Genomic DNA, 20,474 nt, shown 5'->3' on the forward strand with positions numbered 1-20,474 from the left:
TCGACCTCCACGTAGCAGCCCTGCAGATGTCCAGCAGGGGCACACCAGATGGGAACGCCGTGGTAGCAGCGATCGCTCTGGCCGAATGGGCTCTCGGACGGGCGGGCAACGGTCGGTTTGCCAACCGGTGACAGTGCATGATGCAGCCGGAGAGCCATCTGGAAATGGAAGCCTTCGAGAGGGCCTTCCCTTGGTTCACAGGTCCAAAGTTCACAAACAGCTGTGATGTCTTCCATAAACTCTTCGTGCGGTCCACGTAGAACTTCAGCGCTCTAGCTACATCCAGCGAGTGCAAAGTCCTCTCGGCCGGCGTTGAAGGCGACGGGAAGAAAACAGGTCACACCAAGGGCTTGTTGAGGTGGAAGTCCGACAGCACCTTGGGCATGAAGGAGGGGTGCGTCCTCAGCACCACCCTTGTCTCGTGGAAAGTCAGGTATGGGGCTTTACAAGAGAGGGCCTGGATCTCTCCCACTCGTCGTGCGGAGGTGATGGCCACAAGAAACGCTGTTTTCCACGACAGGAACTTCAATGGTGCCAAATGCAGAGGCTCGAATGGCGGCCCCTTGAGCCTGGTCAGCACCACCTCAAGTTCTGTGCACGGCACCAGACAGAGAACTTCTTCCATTTGTGTTTGTAGCACTTGAGAGTTGAGGACGCCGTGGCCTTTGCAAGCACCTCCTTGCAGTCTGCCGGGATATCGTACCCTCCAAACTCTAGTGCTACAGGAGCCAGGCCTGCAAGTTCAGCGACCCCGGGTCGTGGTGGAGGATGGCACCTCCTTCTCTGGAGAGGAGATCCGTATCCGTTGGCAGTTTGACTGGGCTGGACGCTTGACATGTCCAGAAGGTCCAGGAACCATATCTGTCTCGGCCACGGCGGTGCGACGAGGATCATCCTGCACCGGGACCTTCTGAGTTGGTTAATGAGTCGCAGCAGCAACGGCGGGAACGCATAGAGGAACAGGCCGTCCCAGGGGAATGAGAAGGCATCGCCCATGCTCCCCGGCTGGGGAAACCTGCTGGCGAACCTCCGGCACTTGGCGTTCGTTGCGAATAAGTCGATCTGGGGATTGCCCCATCGTTGGAATAGCAGATCCACTTGATCCTGCCGCAGTTCCCACTCGTGGCACGAGTGTAGCTTCCTGCTGAGTGAGTCGGCGATGGTTTTCTTTATTCCTGGCAGGGGGAAGTGTACCAGAAACATCCCTTGGGCGACTGCCCAATGCCACAGATCCTGGGCCTCCTTGGATAGGACTGGGGATCTGGTGCCTCCCTGCTTCCAGATGTAGAACATCGTGGTGGTGTTGTCGGTGAAGATCCTCACCACCTTGCCCTTAAGGGACGGAAGGAATGACCTGAGGGCCCAGAACACGGTTCGGAGCTCCAGGACGTTAATGTGTAGCGACTTCTTCTCCGGGAGCAAAAGGCCTCTTGCGTGGAGATCTCCGGTGTGCACTCCCCATCCCTCCAGGGAGGCATCTGTCGTCACCGTCTCCTGGTGTGCGGGGGTCTGGAAGTCCATCCCCGCCGTGAGCTGCGCGTGGGTGCCCCACCACCGGATCGCTTGGCGGAATGTCTCGTTGAGCGAGATCCTGTCTTCAAAGCTACCCGCCACTTGCATCCAACGGGCATCGAGGAACTCTTGCAGTGGACGCATTCGCAGCCTGCAGAAGCACACGAGGTAGATATGCACGAGGACATCATGCCGAGAAGGGACTTGATGGACCTCACCCTGGCCACGTCCATGGCCAACAGTCGTTGCACCTTGCCCAGGATGGCCTTCGTCCTTTCCTCCGACGGAGAGGCCAATCGCGTCACTCTGTGGAGCCTGGCTCCCATAAACAGTGCGACTTGTGACGGGACCAAGTGGGATTTCGCGTAGTTGATGGAAAATCCCAGATCCGCGAGCAGCTGGACGGTCTTCAATGTGTGTCCGACGGCGAGTTCTCTTATCCTTGCTCAGATTAGCTGATTGTCCAGGTAGGGGTAGACGTAGATCCCCTGCAGGCGCAGCCACACCTCTACTGGTGCTAGGCACTTGGTGAATACCCTGGGAGCCAATTCAATCCGAAGGGGAGGGCCTTGAACTGGTACTGCCGTCCTCAGACTAGGAATCTGAGGAACTTTCGATGTCCTTTTAGAATGGGGATAGGAAGTCGCCCTCCTCTAGCTATCCCAACACGTGCTGGAGAGTGACCATCCGGAACTTCTGGGACTTGATGTACTTGTTTAAGTGACGAAGGTCCAGGATGGGTCGCCAACCGCCAGTCTTCTTCCTTACAAGGAAGTATCGTGAGCACACTCCGGAGCCCCGGAGCCTCTTTGGGAAGAGCTTGAGGGCTCCTTTCTTCAGCATCGCCCTTACTTCCAGGAGCAGTTGAGGGATGTGGTTTTCCTTCCTGGCCACGGGAGGAATGCGGGGGGCACTTTTTTAGAAACTCGAGAGTGTGCCCGCGGGCCAGGGTTTCCAGCACCCATCGGTCGGTGGAGATGGACTCCCACACGCTGACGAACCTCGCCAGCCGGCCTCCCACCGGGGTGCTCATGTGGGGGCACGCCGCTACGGCCGGTTCAGTCCTGCTTGGTAGTGGCCTTGCTGCCTTGGCCTCTTTGACGATGACGAGATCCTCCTGACTTGCTGCGTCCTCTGTAGGCCTCCTGCGACGAGGAGCGGGCCGCCTGGCGGTATGTCGAGGAGCCACCGCCGAAACCTTTGGAGGCACCTTGCTTGTCTCCAGAATTCCAAAAGGGCGGCCGTCGTTGTTGCAAAACTCCCAAGGCCCGCGCCGTTTCCGTGTCGGCCTCGTTGGCCTGAAGTAACTCGTCCACTGTCTTGCCCAACCGGTTGTTTCCGTCGAAAGGCATGTCCAAAACTCTGGTTTGCACGTCCTGGCGGAAATCGGTTGCCTTGAGCCAACCACGCCGGCGAAGGCAAACACCGTTGCCCATCTGACGGAAGCCGGTGTCAGCAATGTCCTTGGCCACCGTTATGGCATGGTCCGACGCACCCTCGCCCTCCTGCAGGATCTCCAGGGCCTCAGCCCTCTTGTCGTCCGGGAGGAAATCTTAAACCACAGCTCCCTGTCGTAGCGGACCACAATCGCGAAGGAGTTGGCCGCTTTAATCGTCGTCGCCGCCAACGAGATGAACCATCGTCCCATGGCATCCAATTTCTTCCCTTCACCGTCTGGCGGGGAGGTCGAGGTGGATGCCGTCGCCCCCGCCGCTTTCTTCTTGGCCGCCGCCAAGATGACCGAATCCAGGTTTGGCTGCGCCCTAAGGCACATGGGGGCGGAATCCGAGACCCGGTACTTCTCGTACCGGTCTCTCTTGGCAGGGGTCGTGGAAGGGTTCTTCAGGAGCTCCAGCCCCTCGTCCTAGATGTCGTCAAGCAACGGGACCGAGAGGACCGTCTTCCTCTTGGCCTCACGCCGTTGGTAGAGGAAGCCTTCCTTCTTCTGTTCCACAGGGCAGAGCTGAAAGAGCTTGGATGCCCTGGCGATCAAGGCGTGGAAGGAACCAATTTCGTCAGGCGGGGAAGCCCGGGGCGGTGGTGATGGAAGGCCCATCCTGTCGACACTACCTTCGTCATCCGTCCCCGTCGTAGCGTCTCTGTTCCCGTGTCATCCCTCGGATCGGGGAGGGGGATGAAGGCCTTGAGGGCCACGTCGGCTGGAAGGGCGGTGGGGGATGAGTTCTCCTCTGCTTGCTTGGAGGGCTTCCCGACGGTCCAGGCTCTTTTGGGTTGTCCGTTGGGGGTAAGGGCATCCTTGTCCTTACCTCTGTACACAAGGCCTGGATAGCCATCAGGATTGCTCCCGAGTTGTCCTGTGGCCCAGGTACTGGTTGCGACGGGCGCAACGGTCGGGGAGTGGAATCCTCCGCCTCCACGGGAACCTTGTCGGCGTTACCGTTGCTTTCTTCGTCGGCCTCCTCGGGGTCCCTCCCGCGAGGCCGGACTTCCTCGGACCTCCTGTCCAGGATCTTCACGACTTCAGCCAGCTCCTCTTCAGAGGCTGTGTCTGTGTCCGTGATGGCCACCGCACCCCACTTCTTTTTCCGCCAGGGTTTTCACAGGGGTCTTATCGATGGGCTGAAAAGAGGATTCCCTCCGTGGTGGCAGGGAAACTCTGGGCCCCGAGGTCGCCTCCACTGGGGTAGCCTCTACAGGCTTTGCCAGGGCTGCCACGACTCCCTCGATAGAGGCCTTAGCCGGGTGAATCAAAGCCTTGACGACTTTGGAAGTGCTTGAGGCCTTCACCTTGGGGGGAGGGTCGCCGCCTCGTTCCCCCTCGGCTTTCTCCGTCGGGATCGACCGGGGCTTCTCCCGAAGCTTACCCGGGTTCTCAGACTTCCTTTTCCCCTAGCCAGAGCGTTGACTCATGGTTGATGGCGTCGGTGAATGTGCACCCTGCCTGGCAGCCGAGGAGCCCGACCGATCTGTGCCCCTGGTGCCCGCGGACTTGCGGTGCTTTGCCTTTTGTTGGCCCCCCCCGTCGCCGGAGTGCCCTCAAAGGTCTTAGAAGACCACTTGGACCTCTTCTTCTCACCTGTCGCTGGGCTCTTCCCCTCCAGCCAGTTGGTGAGGCGGATCCGCCGGTCCTTCATGGTCCGTTCCGACATGTTCTGGCAAAACGCACAGTCCTTCCCCACGTGTGTTTTGTCTTTGTGAAGGCAGTAGAGGCATCTAGAATGCTCGTCCTCGTTGAAGACATTCTGCAATCTGCATCGAGGGCAGCTCCTGAACAGCTTGGATCCGGGTGTCGTGCTCCCTTTTTCTGGGCCATGTCCACGCGGGGTAGGCCTCAAAGAATCTTCCGGAATCCTCCAAGAAGCGGGACTCGACGAAAACTTCGCCCTTGAGGGGCGTATAAAAATCCGTAACGGGTCCCCGTTGATTGGAAGTAGAAACGGTGGAGCTTGAGGCTCGATTGACCGAAAAAATGAGGTTTAACTCTTTGAAAAATCACAAAACGCAGTAAAAGCTTGAGAGCTATAGCGCAAGGACTCCCAACACTTGAACGTGCGGTAAAAATCAGAAGATGGCTGCCAGAGGAGGGGCTTAGGTAGAGGGCAGTCATTGGCTGGGGGCAGTATGACCCAGAGACCAGTGATTGGTTATTAGGAGAAAGACAGTTCAGAAGCAAAACTGAAACTGATTCTTTTCTTTACCGAGGATTCCCAGCCTGACGACGGGGAATATTCATGAGCATGTGAATCCATGCCAGACCCCATGCTGGAGAAACAAAGATAAGAAATCGGGTATTGATATAAAGAATAGTTGAACACAATTACACTGTCTGATGAACGTAAGGCCCTATACTTCAAAGGTCCTTCCCTGCTAAAGGAGATGGGTCCTAGTGCTCTACGTGTCACAAATCCTGGGGTTAGGCCTTTTTTTTAGGGAGTTGGGAGTCTCTTAAGAAAGCAGAACAAGTGTTGGCAAAGTGTGCCAAGTAGTGAAGAAAAAAGCAAGTAAAGTTCTTGAGTAGACATTTCCCATTCCCACCAGCTATGGGGAAGCCCAGTGAGGAATACTGGGTCATACTCCACCGATCACCAACAGGCAAGCGAGAGGTAGGGTTAGGACTTTGCTCCTGTTAAACCCCATGGAAGGAGGGGGGTAGAAAAGCGTATGTAAACTCGTCCTGTTTACTCCACCAGATACCACTTATGAGGCTTCCGAATCCATGGGGCCCACTTACTTTGTGTGTCCTGGTTCTGTTGTAGTGGGTTCAGGAGTCCCTGGTGCAGCGGTCACTTGCTGCATTGGGATTTGGGCCCAGCTAGTTGGTGGTTCCATGCTCTAACGAGACAGTTCCTGTGACCCTGGCATAACGAGAAAACCAGGGCGATGCCGACTACCTCAGGGAATCCCTAGGACACAATGCATATGGGAGGCAACGAAGAACATTGCATTCAGGTGGCGAAAAAGAAAAAGTTCCTCTTTGTGCTGTAGAGCTGCAACTGCCGGGGACGGTATCTGGTGTCACAAGTTGAGGATCTGTGGAGACCCAAATCTGAACTCGGGATGGCGACCAGTGCAGCGAGGTAGTCATGATGGGAGCTGGCCAGTCCACTGAGTGGTCCCGGGACACCCAGATGACTTCCAAGGTCAGGATGAAGGTCTTCAGGAGATTAGACAAAGAAGCAGGACTTTGTTGGGACTTGGTAGAGTGAAAGCTGGTAGGCTGCAGTGATGATTCATGGGTCTTCATCAGCAAGCTTGTCTTCGAAGTGGTCTTGTTTCCAACATCAGAAGAATGGCTGTTGGAGTCCTCCTGTTATGCTACATTTGAGCTGGGGTCACCCCAGAGCCCACCAATAGCAAAGGTCTGCACCATTCAAACCGGTAGGGGCTGCACCCCCCGCCAGTCTAGCTAAAACAACCTTCTGCCACCACATCTGTCCAGCAACAGACACACTTTGCCCAGGATGTGGAATGGCACCAGACAGTCCCAGCACCCACATCCAGCCAAAAACACATACCACCGCTTTCACACGGGATATCCGGCTTGAGAGGGCATGAAGAAGGCCAAAAGACAAGATGACCAAAATACAAGACGGCAAAAGGACAAGGTGAAATCTCGTGGCACAGTCATTTTAGTGAACATGGTACTCTAAAAGCCATTCTAAGGTAAAATGCAAAAGTGTACTTGAGAAAACGAAAACAGAAAATGATCTGCTGCCACCAGCACATCCTGGACACATTATGCAAGTAATAGAATGTTGCTTAAAATAAAACAAAAAAGGGACAACAATTTCCCCTGCCGCACTTCACTGTAAAGTGATGTTTGCAGCTAAAAACAAATAAGGAATTATCGCAATGGGTGTACTTCCAGACATAGGGAGTTATACGTGTGCCCAAAACAGATGAGCTAAGAAAGGCAAAGCCAGAATAGGTTTAAAACAAGAGCACCAAGTTGGAGGGTTCCATAGATGTCTATAGAGGGAAAGCAGCAAAAGGAAAATCTTTCCTAACACTAGGGCTACCACCCATCAGGCAATCAAACACACATGCAACTGGGTCTACCACACCCAGAGAGGTTCAGAGTCCAACAATGCCAGAACTAGCCTAAATCTGGACCTGCTGTGGCATGCTTAGATACCACTAAAAAACACCTAAGGATACCACTCTTGTTCATCATTCTCACTTGCACGCACATGGAACCAGACGTCACATCTCACACAGCTGAAATGAACATTGAGAACTGTCTGTTGGCAGCCATGTGCACACTGACTGCTTATTTTCCAAACACAAAGACCATATCCATGCTCACACGTCTGCATTGCTAGCCACAAAGGCACAAGGGGGTCCTTTACTTTTGACTACTGGCTGCGAAACGTAACCAAGGAAATATAACCATCGTACTTAACATTTCTGCAAATGCAGGCAATGTATACCCCTGCATAAAATTCCCTGTAAGAAAACATATATTACCCTGCACATAACATTTATCAAATAAATGCCTGGCTACCCTATATGAATGTTTGCAAGTGTGGGCATTACACATCTCGTGGGGTCATATACCGTCCTCATTGCTAGTTTTGCAACGTAGGATCAGGGTTCCCTCGAGGATGTAGTAGGCAGGCATGCAAGCAGAGGGAGACTTTATTGTTCAGTCACATGAACAGCTCTTAAGACACCCACCAGCCACTTCACGCAAGGTAACTCAGCCCACAACTGGTATTCACATGGAACATTAATTAGTATCACTCATTTAACATTCTCCAAGCAGTAATGTACATAACAGTCACACCTTACACATTTCTAAAATAAAAATTGGTAAATGGCAAACACTGCATTAAAAGAAGCTCTCCAATGGATCACAAGGAAATGCTTTTGTTAAGTACCCCTTTGTGAATTATGGGTAGATATCTTGCTGGCTGTGTCTCCATCTTTCAACTTATCTTTGTATCCAATATTGGATAACAATCATCAGTATGCACCTGTAGAAGTCATTAATATCCAGTTTACATTTCTCTGGAGATGTGAGTATTCAGTGGGGCAGATCCGCGAGACTGATAGAGGTGGACTAGAGTTTAGTTATGTGAGGAGGCCCAAGTTGGATGTGGATATTCTGTGAATTTAGCAAGGGTGAGGTGAAAGCAAGTGTACAATGAGATTGTACATGTTATCGGAAATTAGTTTCAATAAGGTTGACATTGATAAAAGATGGAACATAGTTCCTAGATCACTAATGGTAAAGGAATGCTACTGAATATATAGACTATAGGTAGTCAGTGGTGGAGCAACATTATCTTCCTCCCTCCCCGATCCAGTAGTTGATGTGCACGGACCGTTATGCCTTGCTCACATCTTAGCCCTATTCAAATGAGGCCAAAACAAGATCCAGATTGTGGCTGCTTTGGCTACAGAATCTGGCTGCATGGTGCCGTTAGGGTGAAGTTAAAGGCACCTCGAGGAACAAGTGCCTTTGGCGCCCGGCACACAGTAAACAAGGTGAGGAAGTGAAGGTCTGTTTCCTGCTGCCTTCCCCCCTCTTTGTTTAGCCTTCCCTCTAGTTATTATTTAAAGATAACACCATTTAGGATCGAATTGGCAACCTAACTTTGACAGTAATGTCATGGCTGCCTTTTTCAAACTGCGCTAGCACCATGGGTGGAGGCGCTAGCCAATCAGGGAGCTTGCAACGTGGACTGTATTCACTGGTATAAGCCGGCCTTCGAAGCTCCCCCACTGCTGCGCACCACTCGCGCTGTGCATCCATTGCTCCCCCCTTACATCTATAACACCTTTAGCACCAGTGAGTAAGCAAACGTGGGTGCTAAAGGCTAATGAAAAATATAAACGATAGAAGAAAAAAAAATCCTTTCTTCAGTCCTGTGATGCCACTTCCATGACAGGGAGTCCGCTTTCAGTTTTGATTATGTTGTAGGAATGAACACTGAAAATGGACTTATGTCCCAGATGCACCATCGCTCGGGCCTTTAACTTGGGCGGCGGACTGTTACAGGCAGAGTTGGCACGCCGCTTTGGGTCAGATCGCCTAATTTTCCCATTTTAGTTGGGGCTTTTATTAACTCTCAATTGGACTACTGTAACTGTCTTTATTTTCGCTCTCAGCTCAGTTCACACAACTACAAAAGGTCCAAAACGCTGCAATCTGCCTCATTTCAACCTACCTAGGTATAACCCTATGGCATCTTTCCCCCAACCTCTTCACTGGCTCCCAGTACGATGTAGGATCTCGATTAAGGTATTTTGTCTGGTTTTGAAATGTTGATATGGGCTGGCACCTAAATACCTGGCACTTATGATTCAGAGGTTCCCCCCACAACTGCCCCCCTTCTAAACCTCCCCAGAACCCTTCTCTCCCAAAACAAGTATCTTCTTTCAATTACCAAAGCTAACGTGAAATCAATTTGGGATAGAAAATGTATTATGGCAGGACCCCGCCTCTGTAATATGCTCCCCCTGTCGCTGAAGCAGGTGAACAACTATGCCACATTTTCGAAGTTACTCCACATTTATCTTTACTGTTAACAACAATATCCACATCACCGGTCCTGACTTTTTACCTGCAAAAGGTTATTCCTATTTTAACTTTCGGAGCTGAAGCGAGCTGGAACATCAGCGAGCAACACTGGAATATTCTTGAAGGGCGATTCTGGCGCTATGTCCTTAAATTACCACAATGTGTTTCAATGACAGCTCTACGGCATGAGCTGTCACTGAACTCATATAGTCACGTGGTTTGGAAATCAATTATGTTAATGTGAAAAATGAGTGTTGAAAGACCAATACTCGCTTATCAAATATTTAACAAAACCCATGTTGACGATAATGTTACTTTATTGGACACGTGGCACCTTAGAGTGCATGCTTGGGTAGATGCTGCGGACATTTCTGAGTATGATCTCCTAACTAGACCACAACATGCAAAATAAAAATTTGAAACGTGCTCTTGGATCCCTAATATAGCCAAACGGGAAAAATTGTCATCAATACACTGGTTAGGTATCACACATAACAAACTAAATAACCAGTCATCTTATCTTCTACGATGCCCATCTCGCTATTATCGCGAGCAATTCCTTAGATTTCGTTTGAATATCTTGAAATCTAAGGAAATACTATGGCAAGGAAAAGAAAAGTCGGCAAAAGACAATTTATGTCGCTTCTGTTTTTCGTCAGTTGAACCATTAAAACATCCTGTTACTGAGTGTGAGAAAACCAGTGCTTCCCGAGTTGTACACCTTGGCCAATTTGCTCCTTTAGACACTGATATGATTGAATGGTGGGTTAAGATTTCATCTGGTAACAATGCAAAACACGTTTGTGCACTGGTAAATTACTTAGATGATCTACTAAAACATCCTATCTGAGCAGTGTACAATTTTTATTGATATTGCCACATTCTGAAATGGACTATTTTGTTTTATTCTGTTTTATTCTTTTTATTTGTGAGTTGGCTGAAATGTCATTTTTCTTTCTTTTTTCGTTATTGAAATGTCTTTTTCTTCTTTCTTTTGATCTCATGTTTGCACTGGAGGGACTAAGATGTGATTTGAGTTTGTTGATGTGGATTTGAAACAAAAGTTTTTACGTTATATTTAAACTGTAGATTTTTTTCAATAAAAAAAACAAACAATATCCACATCAACCCCATTAACCAAGTCATTCGTGTTGGCTCCTGGATGTATTTCTGTCCACAATTGCGCAGTATAAATCACATCAGAAATAGAAATGTCAAGTCAGTAAGTAACTTGGTTTTAAATAACTCTTAACTACTGAAAAATACATGTAGTAAGTCAGAAAGCGTACAGAGCAATTTGTACTGAGCTGCTGCATACGACAATAATCATGCTCTTGAAGGCTGTCCGTAGTCAAATAACGGTCTGAAATAGCTCTTCAATCTATAGCATTTTCAGTACTATTGTTTTTACATTTCCCCGTCACATTGGAAGCACGCAGTGCAAAATGCACTACATGCCAAATGACAAGATGATGCTCCTATAAGAAAGCCAACACTAAGAGTACCACTTCTGCAGCCACCAAACAATATTTTATTTATTTTTATTTATTTCATTTGTTGATAGCGCATAGGACCCGGAGGTATCACAATCCAATATATGGGATTCCATACCAAGTGCTAGTTTGCATATACGTCAAAGAGATCCACATTGGACGAGGATAGCAGTTCATACCTTGCAAATTGAGCAAAATACACATCTATTCTTTATAATTAATAAAGTGACCTATACTTACGTGAAGATTATTGCATACTCGGCTGTCTACGTTCTTGATGCGTGAAAATATAGCCTTTGCCTTTGAAACGTCATTCTGGGAGAAAAAGGACAAAACATTTGTAAGTACCCATTGTATCAATAAAAGGGACATGCAAAGCACAGAAATCGGTTCGTTGCTCTCCTGCCAACAGAGAAGAATTGGGTAATTTACAGCACTGCTTCAAGATTGCACATGGCACAAACACCAGCAATTAGACTAATCACCATCCTCCAAACACACTTAATTTCAGACAAACCATCTGCCGCTTCGCTTTGCTCTGAAAGAACTTAAAAGCTTAAATCAATTTCCTTGGAAACAAAAACAATGCTTTTTGTCGCCAATTGTAAGGAGACATGGTATCATGAACAGACAGACAAGTGCTCACAGTTCAAGGGTGTTTATTAAACTGTATAGGTAAATTGGAAAAACAACTTATCTAAACCTAAATCAAAGATAGGAGTAAGCTCCGACCATGAAATAATAATAAGGCAGTCCTAGCGGCATCTTGTCAAATAAAACTGTCCTATCCTATGAAAACCTATTCATTCCTTATGCTAGATACAAAAAGAGCGTGGTGTGGTGTTCACAAGAAAGAAAGAAGTGGTCATAAATAAAAAGTCAGGATGCAGTAGCCAGGGTTCTCCCTTCCCCACATTTTGAGCATGGGGAAAGGTGGGACTCCTGAGCACAGCACACTCTCTCGAGGTTTCCCAGCATGAGACGACAGTTCCGCTTCACGTATAAGGATCTTCAGTGGTTGAGTCTCTTTTCTACAAAAAAGTTTCTTGCCTCCAAAGACCTGATGGGTTCCAAAAATAACAAAAAAAGAAGCTTTGTTCCAAGCGTATGTACACCTGCGTCCACCTCTTCCGGGCACAGACCCCTCACAAATCTCTAACAGTATCTGGACCTTCAGGGTTTACGTATCCTGTGGTTCCAAGGGTCTGATACACCAAATCAAAAAGTCCTTTCTCGATTGCACTCAGGGTGGTACTTTGTCAACCCTGGGTCCCCCTCTTCTTGGCTTAGACCCGTCTTGGATGTTAGCCTCCCTCTGCTGGGTTCACTCTGGTTTGTATTCCAAGATAGTTTTGTAACCAATCTTCTCTGTTACATTAATGATTCTTAATGTCTTTTTAAACAGTTCATGGCGAGCCTCCCTTTCTTGGGCTCACTCTTGTCAGCACAAATGTTCATTGAGGCATCAGACTCTTCCCCTTTTTATTGGTATTGCTCTGTCGGGTTCACTCTTGCCAATCTTCTCTCTCACATGCAGAATTCGTTTCCTTTAGCTTTCAATTACTTGCCGGTAAAAGACTTTCAACTGTACATCAGATTTTGCTAAACCTCTGTAGGACCACTTTGAACTTCTTCTTGCGGCTCTCCCACAGCCTTCTGATTCTTGTAGTTTTTAAGGCAAAACAAAGGGGACCAGCCAGAGTCTTTCACACGAGCAGCTACATGGCACCGGACCACTCTGCAGCTGGTGTTAAAGGTTTTATTTGTTTCTTTTCTTCACCATGGGGTCTCCTTCTGTTGAGCTCGGAACCTTCCTGAAGTTCCTCAAGTTCTCCCTCGCCCGGGCTCAGACCCCTTTTTAGGTTCACAAAGGCTTCCCCCTTCCAGGCTCAGACCCTGCTCACAAAAGTCATAATTTTAACAAAAAGGTTTTGGGACTTCTAGTCCCAGAATGCACTGGGCTGATTTTGTTCCCACTTTGTTGCTCCCTGAAATGGCACTTTCTGTCATTGGGAGCTGCAGAAGCCAAAAGGGGATGTTTGTAGGAGGTTGGGGTTTCTCCCTCTGCCCCTCAGAGACCTGGGTTCGCCTGCCTGGCCGAGGGGATGGGTTTAACTGTTGGTACCGCCAGGCAAACCCAGCTGCCCCTGGTCTTGCCTTCTGGAGGGACAGTTTCCTCTTCACACTGCAGTCTCCTCTCTGGTAGCAGGGCCAGTGTTTTGGGCGGTTTTCTCCAGGTCTCCTGGGTCTCTTCAGCTCACTAGGGCTCTCTCCTGCTGTGTGGTACCTTTCAGCATCCTCGGCTCGCTCACAATGCTGTTCCTGTCTGCTAATTTTATATTCCGAGCTAGAGTTAATTGGAGTCAGGTGTGAGTAGTTGTCCCTCCCTGCCTGACCTCATTATCGGGACAACATAGAGACTGATCATATGAATCCATTAACAATGGATTCCTATGGGCCCTCCTCATGACTCCCATCTGCCTCTTCCTCGTCCCAGTCCTTGTGGATGTGAACAGGGGAATGGGATTATGGGAATTAAGATGGCGATATGCTTTGGATGTTAGTTTACATTCCCTTTGATATTCTAAAACAAAAAAGAAGGGGATTATGGGATCTGTAGTGTTGCCGAGAGGCAAAATTCATATTGGGTTTTAGAGGTAATTTTGGGTTCGACTGTTTTCTCCATCTTTTCCATCATGGAAAGTGCTGGGGGGATTTTGGTGGCAACATCGCATAAAGACGGCTAGGATATCGGGTAGAGGTGCATCAGAAAAAATGGGATACCGCGTCTCGCCCAAGGGCGCTCCCCTCCAGCAGTATCCAAGGACCCCCTGCCCAGATGATCCTCCCTCGCTCGCTCGTCCACCCCTATGTTTGGGATACAACAGTGATGGCCCTTCCCTGGCCACCTGAACGAAGGATCCCCGGGAAGAATTTCTTATTATCTCTTCAGCTCATATCTGCATTGCAGATGTCCCCAAAAGGTATGATTATGTAATTTGTCTTTTGTTGAACACATCGACTGTCTGCTGCGAGAAAGGCAAACAGTGCTAATTATAAGAGAAACATATGTCTTTAAGAACATTCTAAACTCAGAGTCAGAGGTTACTGTAAGCTCTATTGAGAGTCCACTCCATAGGTTGACGGCTGGTAATTTTAAGCTTCTGCCACCTGAAAGTACTTTTCTAAACTTTTTTGGCTAAAGCAAGAGTGCAATTTGAGAGCAAAGATTTTACACAGGTGCGCAATTTTTAAATTAGTCTCTGGTGAACATTGCCCTGGTGCTATAACAACCATGGCGCGGTTTAATTGGTGTACTGAGTTGGTCTTGAAACTGCTACTCTTGTAATGATCTGAAGTACAGCTAGAAAGTTGTAGCATCCATGTTGCACGCATCTGTGTGTGCGGGGGGGAGGGAGAGAGGTTCAGGTGTATGTAGACAATTCTGGTTGACTACTGTGCCTGTTTTTTTTTTTATGGACAGGTTTGTTGGATACTCTTTCTGGCAACTGATTGGCTTTTAATGAAGGAAAGTTGCATAGTTATCTCTTCTGTAGCATATCAGAGGCCGCCACCATTGTATCTTGAATTTAGGAACGGTCAAGAGTTAAGCGGAGGTGGAGCAAAGATGTAGTCCAGGAACAAACTGAGCAACATGGGTCCTTGTTAAGGGTGAACTCGTTTTGAAACAAGCTTTATGCGTTAGGCACAAGGCTTCAAATTACACTCTTTTAGCCACAGGAAGCCAGTACAAGCAGCGAAGAAAATAGGAAATATTATCATATTTCCTACGGTGAAAAATCAACCTTACAGCTGCATTTTGGATACAATGTAATTTAGATTGAGATTTCTTTGGGAGCCCCAGATAAACAGAATTACAGTAATCAAGACAACTGCAAATAAAATCATTTATAAGCTGCGCTTTCTCAGAAAATGTGAAATAACTCAAGAAGCCCATCAGAGTTTTTAGTTGGAAGAAGCAGCTGCTCAGCACTTTGCTAATTTGTCTCTCCCAGGACAATTCAGGGTCTAACCAGACTCCAAGATTACGTACTGAATTAGAAGGTTTGCGACAGCATCCCAGCACCGACAGCCAGAAATCCCACTTTCCCAAACATTCTTGAGCCGATACATCAATGTTATATGGATCACAAATTAGTAATTCTGTTTTTTGCTCATTTAGTTGAAGGAAGTTCATCGCCATACATTTCTTCACTTGCTTGCGGCGATCGGGTTCGCGTTTGAATTACTCAAAATGCTGTGAATCATCAGTGTTCATTTAACAAATCATATTAAAGCAATGCACTAGCTCTACCAGAGGAGCCATATAAAGGTCGAAAAGTAGATTGCTAAGGGAGGCTCCATTAGGGACCCCAGAGCCTCTCAAAGCTGAGGAAGTGGCGGAAGGCACACTATTTGTTTGCGGTTATTTAGAAAGAATTGAATCAATTCCCACACTTTCCCCTGTAATTCAAGTTTATAGATATGGTTCAATAGGATATTATGATTCACAATATCAAAGGTTGCAGATAGATCTAATAAGATAGTACCCCGGTGCATCCTGCATCCACCCTGAATTGTAGGTCATCTAGCGTGGCTAGCAAGACTGGATACAGTATTACTATGCAAGTGTATGTCGGCCTTAATATCGTATTGGCAGCCAGCTTCAGCCGCAAAAGATTGAAGTTGTGATATTACTACAGTCTCCAATAGTTTCCCAACATAAGGGAGTTGTGAAATCAACTGGTTATTGGCTAGCTGTGTAGGGTCTAGCTAGGGCTTTTTTAGAAGAGGAGAGATTGCAGCTATCTTAAATGGGTCAGGAACTTTGCCCGCTACCAATGAGTGATTAATAATGAGGCACACATGGAAGATTACATATGATCTAAGTTGTTTGAGAGTTGTTGCTGGGCAAATGTCAAAGGGAGAACCAGAGGTACAACGAGATTCCATCAATTTAAGTAAATATGATTCAGATATGGTGCAGAAGGAATCAAAAATTGCGAAACGTTGGTCGTTACTCCTGGCCTCATGCAGAACAGAGGTAGATGACAGTTAGCTAGAGAAAAGAACAAATAGATTGCATTTTATCATCACTAAACTGGGCAAGATCCTCACAGAGCTTTTATGATGAAAGTAGTGTGTGATTCAAAGGAACAGAGGTGAGTCATTCCCTAAGAACTTTAAACAGTTCTTTACTTCTGTTGGAGCCAGTAAGAATACTATTCGATTAGTAGACCCGTTTTGATGAGGTGTTTGTAACTCTGAGGTTATTGTGAGTAAGACCGCCTGAGATGTTTGTCTCATGGTTTTCTCCATGCCCTTTGTAACTGGCGGCACCGTTTTTTGGCCTCTCTCACTTGGCCATTATACGAAGGTTTAGCAGATTGTGAAAGCCAATTTTCCACATTAGTATCCCAATGTACCCTTATGGCAGCTTTTGGGGTACTACTCTCTTAACATTTTATTTTCAAGGATTCCTTTGTTCACGGAAACTACTAGGCAAGCCTTAAATTGATTGTTCTGCCCATGTGGGCTCTTTGTGAGCCCGAGATTGCTGCCTCCATGGGTTACCCTGGCACTGGGCAGGCCACCACACTTCCTGTGGTGATCGAGGGCAGACTTGGTTGGCTGGTGATTTTTGGGGCTAATCTGATTGGCTGTCCTCCAAAACCTTTGTTTTAAATCACCTAATGGGAATGGTGGGCTGGGAGAAGTGAGACCCGCGAGTGAAGGGATCTATAGGGGAATCTCTGTTCCTGACCTTAGTGCTGCTGGATTTTAGGAAAAAGAGCAAGTCTGCTTAGCTGTTGAAGGATTGCCACCATTTCCTGCTGCATTTTTAGTCCCACTTCTGGCCATACTGGCTGGATGCAGTGGTCTGGGCATATCTATGGTTTGGTTTTTTGGTTGAGGGGTGTACTTCCCAGTTTTCCTTGTCCTGCTACTAGTCCTCCTCATCTGCTGGGGCCATTCCTTCCACCCTGGGACAAATTCCAATCATTTTACTGCATTTTCTTCTGTTACCTCCCCAGGGGCTGCTGCCTTGGTTTTGGTAGCTGCAGCAGACTGTAAAAGCATTGACACTCCAGCACCCACCAAATCTCCTTCTCAAGGCCGTCTTTGGTCAGCAACGGCATACTGCTGCAGGTTTTTGCTGGTGCGCCATTCAAGGTCTGCCATGTAGAGGTTCCTCCATCCTCCTGGAGCCACCTCTATTGTAGATTCCACTTCTGGATGTTGTGTCCCACTTCTTTGAAGGACGATGATTCCTCTTTTGTGCTTCAAAGGTCATCGTTGACTCCGAGTTCAAGTCCCAGGGTTATCAGACCCTTCATTTAGCCCTTTACAAAGAATCCTTTACTTACCAGGTTGTTCTGCTTTTCTGAAACAGTGTTTTCAGGAACCAACCCTAAGTACTCACGTATGGACCCTGGGTTGCAGGTTATTGATGATACTCACCCTTAGGGGGTCTCCATGTTCGTTGGGTCATGCAGGTCCTTTTCTACCACATTGCCCCATTGGATAACATTTGGGGGCTGGATCCTGCTCCATTCTATTGCTCTGGGGCTGCTGGCTCTTGAATCCTTCATGTTATCTCTCCTTCTGAATCTCCACTGGTGTGCCCTTGGGTTGACTTTATTCTTCTGGGTACCTGCGGGAAGGAACTCAGACTTTCCAACCTTTTCACCATAACTGAAAGTCAGCCCTCCTGGTTGTGTTGGACATTGTGTTCCCATGGTTCGCTACATCTATGTGCTACAACTATGTTAGGTGCATATGTATCATGCATACAACATTATTTATAATGTAGTAAGAAACCTATGTTAAGCTCTGTGTGGTTACCTTGGATCCTGAACATAATGGTAATTATTGTGAGTAATAATATCTAGGTGTCTACCCTTTAACTTACACCTGAAGTGTACATAAACTGTGTCTGGCACCAGGTATGGATGGGGCTTACATGTAAGGGTAAAGAGAGAGTTGTGTCTTAATTGACCATTTACTGTTTTTAACTTACATTACACTCTGCTATGTGTTCTGTGTAACCCAAGTTCTTATTTTTCCATCATAAATGTTTCATGTGTGACCTGAGAAATAAAGTGTATGGATTCCAAGATGGCCGCAGACGTATGAGGATGTGTCACTCTGTCCTCCCTCTGGGCCATCAGAAGCAGGTCTACAGGCTGACAACCGAAGGGTGTGTCGGTCTAGAAGTGACTATCGCAGGCAGAAGAAGCAAATATATTTGGGAGCGGGCACCCGCTCGGCAGGGAAATGGACGTTGCATCCCGCATCTAATCTGCTTGGTGATCCGGTGAGAGGAGCTCCCCTCCTTTGGCTTGTGAAGGGCCTGCCGGTGAATAGGAGGGTCAGGCCTGGAGGGTGGCATAGAGACCTGCTGGACTATCGGTTCCATGTGTTAATATCCCTGCAAAAATATCGCCATACAAAAATATCGCCATATCTTTGCGGTGATATTAAGGCATGGAACCTGCAGGGGACAACCCCTGCAACCCCTGTATTATTTTAAAGGGAGCGGGGGACAGCCCCGCTCCCAAAAAACCCAAATATTATCCCCAATAAAAATATCAACAATGGTCGTTCCTGACGACCATATATTCGGCGATATTTTTGTTGGGGATAATATTACGTGATACCGGACTATCATGGCAGTGGGAGCAGGCGCTGCAGATCGGGACTGCCTGGCCGGAGCTAGTGTCGGAGAGGCAAAGTGCGAGGGACAATCCAGCAGCGTTGGGAGTTACTGCTCCGCTGCCCATAATCGTGTGGAGAGGAGACCAGCTCCCCTGCTCTGTGAGGCGGTGAGTTTGGGGGGGTGGAGCAGAGGAGTGGAGGGAGCGCCCTTGGGACCGGTGATACAGCCTTAACACCTGGGCTGTGGAGAGGCCCCCACATCCATTCAGTGAACAAGGAGAGGGGATTGACTGTGCCACGAAGGAGGAGGAGAGAGGGACATGACTCCAGAGGACTCACTCCTTTGTGCATTGGTGACCCCATATAAGGGGTGATCTCAACCCCAACAGACAACTTACAGAGGCATCTGGAGCACATGTAGTACGCTGAGAAACCAATATGAAAGAGAGTTAGGTGAGGCAGGTGGTTCAGTGAAGGAGGCAAGCGGAAATAGGGTAAGGAGTGGGGATGCTTCTGTTGGGCCTTCCGCTATTAACATCTATACACTTCAGGAAAATGCTCTTTGGCCCGGTTCCGAAGCTTAGGGGAACGGCCTAGATAAGGGTGCCTGGCCTGGTACTCGCAGAGTGACTAGAGGAAGCGAGTCCCGCGACAGCACAGTGTACAGTGGGGAACATCTCAATCATAAGGACTGGTCATGTTATGAGGGCCACTGTGGTCTATCTGTTTTGAAGTGGCACTGGGCTGCGGCACTAAGTTACTGTACGTTTCCGGAGGATTCAGCCCGATTATCTGATTGGAAGAGTTTGGGCAGAACAATATTGTGACTCTATTTAGGGTCTGACAACTTAAGTGCCCCCCCCCCTCTGCTTTGACACATTGAGGCACTACTGTTTCACTTCTGGTTGGGAGGCAACCTAAGGAAAAGGGAAACATGAAAGACCCATAAGGGCATGACTATAAAGGTTTGCAATAGGGGAAACTATACTCTCTGTCGATATCAACCTGGCATGGGATCCCATCAGAGACAGAAGTTCTGGGAGCAGTCACAAGGGTAGTCCCCTACTAAGCACTTAAAGGAGGCCTTTGACAATTTAGCTCTCAATGATGTTTGCCGGGCAAAGAAAGGGGAGGAAAATGGCTCACTTGTTTCTCACGTATTTACCAGACCTTGTCTAGAATCAATGTTTGGATGCCAACAGCCCTCCTGGGAGCGGTAGAGGATGTAAACTTGGGAGCGATCTCATTATCTGACCATGCACCTCTGATGATCACTATAAAGAGATGGGAAACACGTAGAGGGTTGTGGGCCTGGTTGTTTGCTTGTTTGCTAGAGAGATACTGTCAGACGAAATTGTACTGGAGAGGCTGAGAGGCAGGATCGACAAGTATTTTGCAGATGATGAGAATCAGGAGGCGACACAAGAAGGGATCTGGGAGGCATTTAAAGTGGTAATAGAAGGCGAAATTATAGTCCTTCAATCCCAAACACAGAAACAAAGAGCAGCCGTTGACGTAGACTTAGAATCCCAGATACGGCTGACCATACAAACCATGGCATGGAAAAAGTGTAGAGCGACATACAAAAAATCGAAAGAACTTAGAACCGAACTAGAACTACTTTGCTCGCGTAGGGCAGAACGATCTTTCCTGTACACACGATAGCGTTATTATATAAATGTGAACAGGGCGCTTAGGCTTCTAGCTGGGCAACTGAGATGGGCGGAAGCGAATCGTACTATAATGGCTATGAAACAACCGGAAGGGTTGATAGCAATGGAGGCAGAAAAGATATTGAACTCCTTAGAGGAATTTTATGGGTC

At 48.0% G+C, this 20,474-nt stretch overlaps 1 protein-coding gene across 4 annotated transcripts in view; it reads right to left on the bottom strand.

Annotated features, from left to right (window-relative positions):
* The window catches only part of PTCD2 (pentatricopeptide repeat domain 2), a 298,424-nt gene that overhangs the window by 72,913 nt on the left and 205,037 nt on the right, over positions 1-20,474 (bottom strand). For all 4 annotated transcript variants that reach the window (XM_069627512.1, XM_069627515.1, XM_069627514.1 and 1 more), the window contains one exon: positions 11,233-11,307. In XM_069627512.1, coding sequence (XP_069483613.1) covers positions 11,233-11,307 — 75 coding nt within the window. The remainder of the gene's footprint in view (positions 1-11,232; positions 11,308-20,474) is intronic.

The sequence above is a fragment of the Ambystoma mexicanum genome, chromosome 6p, assembly GCF_040938575.1.
Source record: "Ambystoma mexicanum isolate Mex_15411 chromosome 6p, UKY_AmexF1_1, whole genome shotgun sequence".
NCBI classification, from domain to species: domain Eukaryota; kingdom Metazoa; phylum Chordata; class Amphibia; order Caudata; family Ambystomatidae; genus Ambystoma; species Ambystoma mexicanum.